At 49.9% G+C, this 13,101-nt stretch overlaps 3 protein-coding genes across 3 annotated transcripts; 1 reads left to right on the forward strand and 2 right to left on the reverse strand.

Annotated features, from left to right (window-relative positions):
* Positions 1-5,077: 5,077 nt before the first annotated feature.
* Positions 5,078-7,402, reverse strand: CTAM01_14265 (SET domain-containing protein; the record flags this gene model as incomplete). The annotated part of the gene is made up of 2 exons (XM_060530266.1): positions 5,078-6,826; positions 7,106-7,402. The coding sequence occupies 2 exons, from the start codon at positions 7,400-7,402 to the stop codon at positions 5,078-5,080; spliced, it is 2,046 nt and encodes a 681-aa protein (XP_060375175.1).
* A 1,489-nt stretch (positions 7,403-8,891) lies between these two features.
* Positions 8,892-9,083, forward strand: CTAM01_14266 (uncharacterized protein; the record flags this gene model as incomplete). The annotated part of the gene is made up of 1 exon (XM_060530267.1): positions 8,892-9,083. One exon carries the CDS (start codon positions 8,892-8,894, stop codon positions 9,081-9,083), a length of 192 nt encoding a protein of 63 aa, XP_060375176.1.
* Positions 9,084-11,322: 2,239 nt separating this feature from the next.
* Positions 11,323-12,896, reverse strand: CTAM01_14267 (FAD binding domain-containing protein; the record flags this gene model as incomplete). Its single annotated transcript, XM_060530268.1, has 5 exons — positions 11,323-11,409; positions 11,499-11,772; positions 11,851-12,167; positions 12,413-12,823; positions 12,876-12,896. The coding sequence occupies 5 exons, from the start codon at positions 12,894-12,896 to the stop codon at positions 11,323-11,325; spliced, it is 1,110 nt and encodes a 369-aa protein (XP_060375177.1).
* Positions 12,897-13,101: the final 205 nt, after the last annotated feature.

Genomic DNA, 13,101 nt, shown 5'->3' on the forward strand with positions numbered 1-13,101 from the left:
CCACAACTTCCAGTCAAGCTTGTTGGAGACTTCGCTGGTGTAGTACAACGTATAGGCTTTTCCGGTAGGAATTGCCACCGCTTGAGAATATCCAAAATCGGCTCGTTGGGGTAGGCTCGGCGCCCGCGGATTCGAAGGGATCGGCTTTTGAAATCATTCAACTTACGAGGAAGCTCTGTAAAGCCGACAAACAGAACTTTACAGACCTCCGACGTTCGCTACGCATGAATTCGATAGGAAGTTTCGCACGTGACTTGATACAAATCTATAGAAACTAGAAACACTGTCAGCCATCCGATCTGGTCTACGCTGCGAACTTGCGGGGAGAAAGAGAGAGGGAAGGCCTGCGAGCCTGCGAGGTCAAAGCATAGAACTGTCCAGGCTTCTCCCAGGTTATCGTGAAAAGGCGCTGATTCGTTGGTATAGTCCACAAATAGACTGCCATTGGCTCATTGTTGGCCTTGTTTCCCGTATTCGCAATGTGTCAAAGTTGACGTAAATGTTTGTGAGACACTTTTGTAAGACGTCGGGTGACTACTGCGGCTGTCAAAATCGTCCTAAGACTTTGAAGTCCTGTCCGCGGAAACGCTGCTTTTTTTTTCGATTCGGCCGACGCTAAGGTAATCTGCGAGTCTCAGCATTGGAAAATCTAGAAATCCACAAGTCGTAGAAGAAACAACCTGAACAATTGTCACTACTTCCTTGCGCCATCGCCATCGATTTTGCAGCATTTCAAAGCGGTGTACAAGACGCAATTCGCAGCTGAATTGACTTGTCTGCCTCTCCAGAAATCAAAATACGCCATAGAAATAATATGTTGCTCTTGGAACATCCTTGAATTCAGCACTGAGCTGGGACTTCAAATCTTTGCAACACATATCGTACCGATAATGGATTGGCGACAAGTGTAAGAAATCAACCAGTTGTCGCTCGGCACTTACACAAATTGCCTCAATTGCTAGAGTCAAGGAACCTTTCGACAAATCCTAGACAAAAATGTCAAGGATTTCGAAAATTGTATAGAGGAAGCAGAATCCGCAGATTCACTGAGAGTCTTAGTTATTTGCTCGTTCAGTCGTGTCGTCGGTCAACGTGTAGAATTGCTAATCAGACACAGATCTCAGTCAGCGAAAACTCTTCCAGTTTCAATTTCATCTCAACCAACGCGTCCAATTTGTGTAGGAAAAGTCGATTGTACTTACTGGTTCAACCTGGTCCTCTTCTTCAGGAAATTGGACAGTCCTCCATGGTTCCTGGAAATTTCTAGGCAAATCTCCTAAGCCTGAGCTTCCTGTTGAGATCGTTTTACGCACGATTTGTTGGTTAGTAGACACATGGAGTTGATAGCAAAAGGCTTTGGACTTCCAACGATCTTTCTTGGCTCGTCGGAGTTGACACTACCAACTACTTTGCCCAACAGCAAGATCTTAGTTAGGCAACTCCGACAACTCGAACAGTCGTACTACAACCACCTGCAGGTTGCATAGTTGTGGCTAACGACTTGCAACGAGGCTTTCGCCATATTCACGCGCCAATCCTGATCCCGAGCTTCGGCCAATAGGGACCTAGCCGCGAGTTGTCCCGACGAAGGCATAGCCGGCGGGAACCGCTTGGACGCCATTGGGCCTCCGATTGCGTGTCCCCGGAGTCGTCCGTCAAAGGGGATTCGATGAGACATTGATTTGCCAGTGTGGCATACCGACCGGGAGTTCATTCCCGGCGGGAACAGATCGTGATTGTTGCGTGACACTGCAGTAATGCTTCTCAGCCCCGGAACCTGGCTGTCTTTGTTGCTGGTCTGACATCTCTCGGCCAGGTTTATGTTTCTTTTTCTGGCCAAATAGGAGATATGGCCGAGCCATCATCACCTTTTATTCGCTCCTGCAGAAGTTTGTTGGGTAGCAGTCCCAATCGATGGCTGGGGGCAAGCGAGACGATCCAGAGAGCCAAAGTTCACAACTTTCTTGGGCCCGGAAGTCTCTGGCCAAGGCCCCGGATGAAGGGGAGTATCAAGTGATGGGGAGAGGGGATTGTTCAGTCGACGGGATTCGATCGATCGTTGCAAAAAGTTTTCTTGGGCTGACTGACGCTGAAATCTGGGATCTTTGGTGATGCTGGGGGTGGACCGGAGCTGGGTAAAATTGGTTCACGCTGTAAGTAATTAGCTCAACAGACGAACATGGTCATGTCTATAGGCTTCCTAGCACCACAGGGCCTCGTCACACAAAGGCAACGTCCAGCCTACCCTGCTGAATAGCATTTCAAAGAATCGGACACAGGATGGGACACCATCTTGCTTCGCGGACAAGGATGACAACTGGCTTAACTACTCGACTGATGATAAGAATCGTTCGTCAGGCCTGGTGCGTGCTGGCGAACTCGTAAGCAGGGGGTGTTCTGACAGGATGAAGAACCTTTCTCTCCTGCTGTTAGTGCCCGACGGCGTCTCCGCCGAGCTTCGTAGGCGGGATCCTCAGCACCACTATCGCTAGACTTGTACTACATAGCCCACTCTTGGAGTTGACTCGAACGTGTTCAACGGCTCTCATTCTCGGCAATTTCTAGAAATAGTCATCAAGAACCATCCGTGGACTCCAAAGCGAAACGGTCTAAATGGGCCGTTTTCCCAATGTCCGTCCGTCAAAGCGTGATGTGAAAAGAAGGGGGGAGAGAAGCCTGAAGGGGGGTGGGTGTGGTCAGCCCCGTCTTCTGGAAGTGAGGGAAGCATGTCAAAACAGTCGATTAAACAGTTCAGAGTTGACGAGGACCATGGGACGCCAAGGAAACGGGCAAAGACTGTCTGACTACTACACGGTCAACCCAAGTTCGGGGACGCACCGGTGCGGTTCGAGCTGCCCAAGAGGTGTCAGCTCAAAAAAGGCTACTTGCTCAGCTCTCTGTGCCCTGCAGTAGTGTGAGACGACGCCGTCCGTCACGAGACCCTTCTATCACTGTGAGATTTTCGGTCTCAGCTACGTAGTGTCTGTGTTCGTTCAGGTTCTTGGTAGCTGATCGCCAACAGTTGCCTCCGTGAGGTCTGCGAGGGCCTCTGCGCATCGACAATATGAAATGTGTGGGATTTCCCCCTAACTGCGATATGCCGATGTGTCAAGCGCGGGATGGATCAGTGGTGAGCATTGGCATCGGCGCCAGTAAGAACCAGCGGTTGAGGGACACGGTCTCAGAAGAGCGGGAAGACTCCCGGATGAGGCCCGAGGTGCATGATCACTCCTTAGCTCGCAAGCCACATGGACTCTGATCCTCATCTTGCTAGTATAGATGTGCGGGGGATTTTCGAGATCCTCGGTCTTGGTCTTCTAGTGCTCATGAATGTTATTTTCGGGCTTTGGTGGCTCATTAGCACCCCCTGATGCGCCCCCCCTGAGCTGTGAGATGACGGTGGTTGGCGCGAGATAATACACATGTTCACGCGCGCCAGTGATGATGGGGAGCATCCATTAGCGTCCACAACTAGTAGCTGTCAATATGCTTCTAGTTCTGGTTATGAGGAATCCTGAAAACCCGTCGAAACTGTAAAGGCGACGGTCTACGTATAGGTAGTCGACACAAGAGAAACGAAAGACACGAGGCGCCACAAGGCCAACTGAGCCTACTACCGAGCCCACAACAGCCTGCGGGATCTGATGGGTAATGCAGTCGCACACCCACATACCTATCTCGCTATCGCAGACACATCCGCTAAAAGCTAAAGTTTTCGGGTACGAGGTTCTCAGTCCTAACGAGGTCCCAACAGGAGCCCGAAGGCTGGCTGAAGAAGGGGAACATAGAAGAGATTGGGCCACCGGGGCGGACAAGACCTTTCGTCCGAGAGACGAGGTCCAGTGGACTCTCTATTACGTCAAGATTTTGCTACACGGTCCATTGCTGAAGCGCTGAAGTTTATCACACTCCCGTCGGGTAGCGGGACGCGATGACAAAAGAATAAGGCCATCGCCCACTTCACGAGCAGGCGGGAAAAAAGGGTTCGTTCATAAGCCTCGGAACACTCAGGGCTTCCAGACCCTGACTTCCCTGTTTGACGCGGCGGCGGTCCCATGGTTCACAGACCGCCTTGGGGGTGAGCTTCAAAGCTTCGGGACAAACTCCAAGAAGGGAGAACGGGCCAGTCCGCCGTTCCCTTTGGCGTACTTTTGGCAAAGTATAAAAATTTCTAGTCGTCGTAGCGGTCGAAGAAGAGACTTTGGCGGAAGTTAAGAAGGGTAAAAGTACCCAAGATGAAAATGCTGGTCGGGGAACGGCGGCCCGAGCTAATGTAGTTCGAAAGCATTGCGATTCAAGGGGCACGTTTTAGCCGCTTTAGCGCAGGGCGTTGGCACAAACCTGGAACCCGCTAGCTGATACGAACTCGGCGAGCCAGTGAGTGTGAGCTAGAGACAGATGGCTAGAAGGACGGACAGAGGGGACAGGACACATGGTTAGATTTATGGAGGACTGGAATGTAGCGAGGATCAACACAAGCGGTGCTCATCTACCGGTGTCATATGGGCTAAATGTCACCACTAAACGCGCTCGGAATGGACCCATCCTTTCCGAGCCTACCTATTTGCCTACCTACCTATGTGCCTCCCTCCCTCCCTTCTCTCGAACAGCGACTCACTCGATTCAGTTTGATTCAGTCGACTCAGTCGCGGAGAAGAGAAGGGAGAAAAGAATGTTGTCAGAGTCTCGGATGCTGCGGCGGCTGACTGGTCAATCTGACTTCGGATGTTTTAACCAAATAGGATTAGGAACAAGGAAAGGCTTGCGATCAATAACCTGAAGCATCTGTTCGCCTGCCCGTCCACGTCTGTATCTCTACCCCGAAGACTAATCCTAAAATCGTAAAAAAACATGATCGGTAGTTGCGATTAATCCCTTCTTTTTCTTCCACTGGAACATGAGAATTAGGTCTTGTTCACACACCCCCTCTTCGCCGCAGCCTCCGCCGCAGCTTCGTCCGTGTGTAGTGTTGTGGCTGAACTCGACCCCATTTCCCGCTTCGCCCTAATCTTCGTAGTAATAATTCTCCTCTACGGATACAGATTATGGAGTCCACTCCATCGCATTTGTCTTCCTCCTATCGAGCCGCGTTCCTATACCGACAGCATGACTCTCCGCAGAGACATTCTTTGTCCAAACCGCGCCAGTAGCTCCCAGAATAGTCCACCGTGACCTCGTGACCCGCCTCAATGCCCTTGCTCACCAGGATGATGCGCTGCGTGCTCATCCACACAAACTGCTGGAATTGCGCGTTGGACTTGCAGCTGTGGTTGACGAACCTCGTGAAGTTGCCCTGCCGTCCCTGCCAGATCTGATAGGCCCGGACACCCGTCGAGCTATCCATGACGTCCATATTTTGCAAGTCTTTTGTGATGAGGCCGACAAACTCTCCTATCGCCGCGCCGCGCTCGAACGGACAAAGAGCCATCAGGCCGTTGTTGCGTCCGTCCGAGGTCCGGAACACCTGCACCGGGCAGGGGCTCCGACGCCCGGACCCGAATAGCGTCGGGAAGCAGTAGCACGAGTTGATCTTGGGGTCTTCGGACTGCTCCTGGCCGCACGAGTGACATGTGTGCATGCCCTGGACGCAAGCCACGGCGTTCATCGGCGGCACCCATCGCGGATCATCGGTGCCCCACGCGCTCATGTCCATGACGGAGTGTTCGAGCTGTTCGAAGCTGAAGTAAGGGTCATATTCGAGATATGTCGACCGGAGCGGAACCGGGTCCGAACCGTCCTGGCGGACAACCCAGTCATGCGGGTGACCGCAGAACCGACGTTGCGCGCCCTCGCCGACAATCATGAGTAGTTGGCGCCACGTGGGGTGAAGAGTGTCGGCGGCGACCTCAATTCGGGGCCGGAGGCACCGGAGTCGTTGCATGCTATCCGGATTAAATCCAACTCGGTACTTGCAGAAGCGGTAAAGTCCCATGCCGGCGAAGACGAGCGCGGCCCAACCTCCCGCGTCCTTTATTTCCTTGTAGCCGCGCCAGATGGCCATCTTATTCCGCAACTCCTTCTCAGACCATCCAAAATCGTTACACGCCTCAATCAGCGCCGCCTTGCGGCGTTTGGTAGGGGACATGCCCGGGTTCGTGATGGCAAGCAGCTCGACATACGAGTCGAAGTGCTCGATCCACCGCGCTTGGACAATGACCTCAATCGAGCGGCACGCGCGGCTGGCTTGCGTAACCTTTCGGCAAAAGATGTTGCTGCGGTTGAAGGTTCCCTCCATGTCGATCTCAGTCAGCGTGCCGTCTGCCGAGGGCGCCTGGAGCAAGCCGAGCTCGAGCTGCTCGGGAACGTGAATCTTGCCAGCATTGTTGATGGTTGCTGTTGCTGCCGTTGCCGTGAGCTGCCACTGTTCAAGCAGACTCTGGGGATCTAAGCTGATACCACCGTGGATCTGCTCCCAAACGCTGACGACGAATTTGTCAATGGACGACTGTTGTGGGATGAAGACGACGTCTGTCTGAATCTTTGCGCGTTTAGGAAAGTTGTTGGCAACCTGCATATGCCTCTGGCTGTCAGGCTGCTCTTCCTCCACTGGAGCGGCTCCCCTGACTGGTCGTAGAGCTCCCGTTCCTCTTCTTTGAATAAAAGCATTTGCATCGGTCTCGGGTGACATTTGTGGCGGTCCTTGGGATGGCGTCCGTTGTGTCCGGACAAAAGCCCGGCTGGCGCTTGCCGCGACATCGTCCATCATCAATTGCGGGCTGATGGTGGGCGGTGTCGGGTGTTCGATGGTGTTTTCTCTTCCCGCATGGCTCGTATTCGGGCTATTATTTGCGCTCTGTGAAATGATGCCAGACAAGTCTACCATTTTCTGTATAGTTGGTGATGGTGGTTAGCAGAAAACCCTCTCGTACCCAACCTGCAACCCAACCACCCATGCCACAACACGGAGGAGCAAGTGAAATAGACCCAGCAGTGAATCGGTTGATGCTGAGTCATCCGCTCTTTATCTGTCTTGATTGGGTATCTCCGGGATTGTCTGCGCTGTAGAACTGGAGTCCACGGGCAGCACGAAAGCTGAACACTTGCACACATTCCGGCGCCAACGCGCGGTCCAGCCCGCGATGATAAACATGGAGATGCAACTTACCGAAACCACGGGAGAGCGGGGTGTTTGCCCCTGCGTTCCCGGCTCGCCGTCCTGAATGAAAGCTTCAAATCGAAGCACCGGGTTCGCCAAGTTTCCAGACGAATAATCCCGCAGAGTTTCCGCAAGCTGGTCTAGAATCACCCGGCTAAGACCTTCTCGCAGGGTGTCCATCTGCTGCTCCGGGGACGTCATGATCCAGTTGCGTTGGCGGTAATGATCGGTCGGCGGGAGAAACACCTTGACGGCGAAGGGATCTTGTTCGCGCTGGAAATCAACTAGTCGACGCTTCAACACCATGTCCGGGTGGGTTGATGGCGGTAAATCGAAAGAATCGACAACCGTTTGCCGAGGGTTAAAGGATCAAGAAAAATAAAAAGGAACCAAAAAACGTGTCAAAAGAGACAGCCTAAAGAAGGACGGTTCGAAGCTTGTCTCTATCGTTGTCAAACGGTTGATTACTGGGTATCATAGCTGGCCTGCGGGCGGGTAACGGCACCAGGCATCAACTTTCAACCGAAGAGTGTGGGAGGCCAGCACAGTTTTAACGGCGGAGAAGAGAACGAGGACGCAGTGAGACTGATCACTGCGAGATATTCAGGGTCCACCTTCCTGCTCGTCTTTGCTCTGGAGGTGGGGTCAGTTGTGCCAAAGCAAGGTAAGCCGAGCCTGTCTTAGTCTGTTCTTCTCCTCCTGGGTGTGTATACATGTATCTATGGCTGAGGAGGAGAAAGAGGTGTGGGTGTTGTACCGTGGCCCGGTGGGTGTGTTGCGAGTGAGCATCAGTCGAGAGAGACGAGGAGCACGTAGCCAGAGTCTAGCCCATCAAACGCCAGCCTAACCTGGTCAAGCAAGGATCGTCGATGGGCAGACAGAACCGAATTACTGCGTGGGCAGAAATTCCGAGGCGGAAGGGGGGGTGGAACTGGGCAGAACGATCCGCCTCGGCATCATACACTTTTGTCGCTTGTTGTATTTGTTAGCGGCGCCGTCACAGCCACAGTTGCAAACGGCTCGACAAAAAGGTTTTCTCCTCACGTGTTTTTGGCTGCTGCTACTGCCGCTGCACTGCTACGGAAGCATGCCCGAGGAAACGGGCTGGCTCGGCCTAGTCTCCCTTTCGTCGAGCTGGAGCAACCTTTCGCAACTTGACACTTTTACAACTCAACACTACTGCAAGTCAGAGTCGTGACAGTGACGCTTGAACCCGAGTTAACCCCTTGTATGACCCGATATACCTGACATGACTGACTTGACTGACTGGTGTACTCCGTACTAGCGGCCCCCGACACACACATTCATACCTTCTAGCTACTCACACTCAGAGGACGCACACAGGGACATGCCACACACACACTCCAGCACATACATAACACGAACAGGGGCTCAACCTTTGGAACACAAAAAAGAAAAAGCGTCATACAAATAGAGTTTACGTGGCGTCGGCTAGCCGACGTCATCCCCGTCCCAGTAAGGTTGCCTGGAAACAGTCAGTCTGAGCCCAGCCACAATTCTCGCTGTTAGGGCTGCTATTCAACCGTCCGTCTCTACTCGTGGAATGTCGACCGGGGACCGGCTTCTTGGCCTCAGCTTCTCTTTTTTTTTTTTCTTTTTTCACCAGCGCCAGCAACCCCCGAGAGAAGCCTGCCGGTGGGCTTCCCAAATTGCCGTCAAATGCGCCCTTCGGGGGCAGCCTCAAACCTTATTGTTATCAGACACTAGATGCCAAATTCCCCCGAACATTTCATCCTTTTCCCTTATGCCCTTTTTCGGGCAGCTGTGGTTTCACATGTCTCTTTTAGGTCGCCATGAATCTCAAGCTCGGTCGAACAGAAACACCCTTGATTATCGCCAGCCTGCACCCCCTTCCACTTCCTTACGGGTCCCTATGTGCTATCTTTCACGTCCATTCCTGTCGTATAATCACCCGCTGGTATGCTGGCTTGCCGCTTGGGACTTGCAGCGTATAAGTGAGAAGTGATGGTCAGCGTCCTTGTCTGGCCTATCACTGTTCCCTCCCAATCGGACCGCTCCGTGATGTGTCTTTATTAAGGTTCAGCCATTGCACGGCGACCTGGTAAGCGGAGGTATTGCCAGACAAGAACTAGCCAAAATTGCCCACTTGCCGGGTAATCATTCGAGAGGCTTGCACGGGTAGCTATTTTCTCCTTGGGTTGCACAAAGCTAAGTGAACCAGAAGCTTTCAGGGATAGCGAAAGCGAATTACCGTGAGATCGAACATCCGGCGAACTTTCTTTGCGCTTCTTGTTGATTTGACAGCTCCTGCGCTTATTGTGGCTCACGGCGCTTGCCCTCCCTCTCCCTGTTTCCCTTGAGAGGGCACAGTTGCGAGCCGACTCTGTGCAGGGCAGAAGAAACGGATCACCCACAGGTCAATGTTTTCTCCTCGCTGTTTCTTTTGGTCAGAGTTTTTCCCTACACACCCTCCCCCCCGTCACCCCCTTGTGGGTTGCGAGATCTCGTGTGCTTGGACGAGCTTGCCATCGGGTGTCCCGAATGCAGTCTGTCTGTTACGCTTTTCAAAAGTTTAGTTGTCGGCAATTCATCCTTACTTAGTCTATAGGGGTAAGTTTAATCCCCTGGCTCGGTACTAATCCACAGACAAGGGTTAACGCACTAGTCAGATCGTTAGTACTAAATAACTAATATAATCAATAATCATTAGATCTCAATTAATTTTTATAACTAAATTAGTATTTAATATATATTTTATTAATATTAATTATTACTTAGTAACGCGCGGGTATTATACTTAATAACGAGTATAAGAAGTTTTTTAAAAGGGCATTCTAGGCCTTTTTAACTTATTATTATAATACGTTATATAAGGGGTTTTCTTATATATTTATAAGCTCCTATATATAATCCTTTATCTAATTCTAATACGTTTTAATAAGGTTAAAGTTAGATAAAAAAAGCGGCTAAAATATTAAATAAACGCTATAGTTATTAAGTTCTTACTAAGTTAACTCTACGTTATATACTAGGGTACTATCTTATATTAAAATAAAGTTATTACTATATATTTACTAATAAAAGTAAATCTAACTATTAATAATTAGTATAGTATATTCTTAATAAGTATTAGTACGTATACTACCCTAATCCTTTTTTTAAAAAATACTTAGTCCCTTCCGATCCTTAGAAAAATATCCCTAGAATATCTAACCCCGCTTACGTTAATACTTTTTAATAATATACGTTAAGTCCTATTCCTTATTATAATAATAAGTAATATAAAGCTTATAATAATAACTACCTATAACCTATATTTTATCTATCTATAAAACCTTTTACTAGTCTTTAATAATTTAATAAAAATACTCTTAGGCCTAAGTAAAATACTTAATTTAATTAGCTTTAAATATAGGGGGCTTATAGCGGGTAATATAATAATAAAACCTAAGTTAATATAAAGTTATTTATATTATATAAGTACTAAATTAAAAAAAAAAGTATAATTAAAAATAATAAAAAAGAGGCTTAGTAACTATCTTTAAAAAAAATAACGTACTTAATAAGGGCCTCTTTTTATTATAAAGTTATAACCTATAGGTAGTTAAAACGTAGTATAATTATTACTAACGAGGCCCTTATAGCTATACGGACTTAGTTTTTTATAAATCTAGTTAATTTAACTATTTAAGCCTACGTAAATTTTATATTAATATATAATATATAAATCTACTAATAATCGGCCTTAGTAAAATACTTTATTATACTACTTATTAGCCGTACTATATTTATAATAATTTATTAAAAGTAAGATAAGTAGGTAGGTAGGTAGTATATAGGAGGAAGAATTCGTAATTAGCAAAAAAGTTAGGCTAGGCTAATTAGTAGGCCTGTGCTAAAATAGTGGCTTCTGATTGGTCGAATTGCCCATGGAAGGCAGGCACGGGCCATCCCCACCGGTACCTGACAAGGGGGTTAAACTTTGGCCTAATACCGTAGTAGTAGCCAGGCGCACAGGGCTGACCAACGGTGTGGCAGAAGCTACCATTCTGCTGGTTCAGTTTGACAGTTCATGCATTGTCAAAGATTCGACAACATCGAGCATATTTGCATTTAGCCTATTGCGGCAAACAATGCTCCCAGTGCCGGGTCTTTTTCTGCTATGGTGGTTCGGCTTCTCCCGAGAACCAATCGATTTGGGCCGGTGAGTCTTCTATTTCGCTGCTAGCTCAGCTTATTTGTTGCTAAAGACGAGTGCCTAGTCCCCCTCCTACACCACCATCTCCAGAAGTGTAATGCTTCGTAAAGTCATAGCCCAGTGCTTGTGCGCCCTGCCAGGAGAACCTTTTTGTGAGCCAAACTGCGAAACCGAAAAGAAATAACGATCAAAACGTCAGAGTGGCCTGTCATCCAAACTCACCTTGCTCAGTTCCTTCAGCTTTTCTTGATCCGATTCAGCATCTTTGCAAAGCTTGAGGAACGGGTCGGAAGCCAGCACCTCGTCGGGGTGGACGCTGAACATGCGTCGCAAATTCTCGCTGGATATCGGGTCAATAATGTCTTGATACTTCTGTCGCCGCACTTGGTCGTAGACTTCCAGAATGCTCCGGCTCGCCTTATTGCGATGTATCCCGGACAAACACTCGTAGAGGCCTTCGACGTCGACGATGCCGCCGGTGAGGCCGAGACCCCCACTACCATGACGATCGTCAGCACAACCTGCGCGCTACGGGCCACGGAAATTACCGAGCGAAAAGAGCAAAGATGCCTACAAGGGGTTGCAGAGGTGCGCTGCATCTGCAGCGAGCAAAATCCGGCCGGCAATCATTCTCTTGGCTAGCCGTTGATGGACCTTGTATGGGCTGATACTGACGAGCTTGTACTCGTCCGGTTTAGGGTGTCCAGGTAGTATACTTCTAAACCTCTCCGGCTGCCTGCCGAGAATCTCTTCGGGGGTCGAGCCCGTAGCTTCACCATACGTTACACGCCATAGGCCATCTTTGGTGATTTTGGCCGCCATGAACCAGTCCTTTGAGTCTAGAATGAAGTTGGAGTCTGAGTACCCAAAGCGACTAAAGTCGTAGTAGACCTGTGAGATCATCAGTTCGTCGACCTGACACTCGAGCACCCGGACTTCTCGATAGAGAGGACCACATCGACAACGGGCCGAAAGAAGGTATAACCTACGTTCGTGGCCACAATCTGCTCATCCCATGTCTTGCCAGGAAATTCGTTCCCAAACAACGATCGCCGGACAATACTGTTAGCCCCGTCGCACCCAATAACAAAGTCTCAAAAAAGCTGTGACTTGTCCCCTGTGTCCCCGTTCTCCACGTCGACCCAGGCACGGGAATCGTCCTGACCGATTGCTGTCACCCGATGATGAAACAGGTACGTGACGGATGGTAGATGCTTCGAGTGATCGTAGATCAACCGCGCCAGGTCGCACAAGGGCAGTGCAACCATGCGATCTGGATCATCACCGTCAATCTCGTTGCTGATGCCCGCAATGCGCGTCCCGTCTGGCTTGCGCCATGCAACTCCATCGGGAAGAAACCCGTATTTCCGCAGGTCGCTCCCCAGGCCGGCGCGATTCAGGACCTTCATCGCCGGTGGAGCGTAGTGGGTGGCTCTGGGCTTATCGTCGAGCTCCAATGTCTGCTCGACGATCGTAACGGGAATGGCGTCCCGACCCAGAAGCAGCCCTAGCAGCTGCCCAGCAGGGCCGGCCCCGACAATGATAACCTAAAGGGTATGCTCAGTCAAAGTTTGATAGCGGACAGGCCAGCGTGTTTACATTTTTCAGCCCTGGGGACATGGCTAGCTAGTCAGAGAGGGGAGGTGTGCCTGTCAAAGAAGGTTCGGTCACCCAATTGCTATGGGGATATTGCGAAAAGACGTGGCTCTGGAGGGTTCACGCGAAGATAATTATCTGGTAAATTTGATGTACGGTGTATCCGTACGTGTAATAATGTGTGGCTCAGGTCAAATGTAAGATACAGTAAGGGCGTGTGCATTTGCAA

This window comes from Colletotrichum tamarilloi (assembly GCF_030869305.1).
Source record: "Colletotrichum tamarilloi strain Tom-12 chromosome Unknown Scaffold_117.1, whole genome shotgun sequence".
NCBI lineage: Eukaryota > Fungi > Ascomycota > Sordariomycetes > Glomerellales > Glomerellaceae > Colletotrichum > Colletotrichum tamarilloi.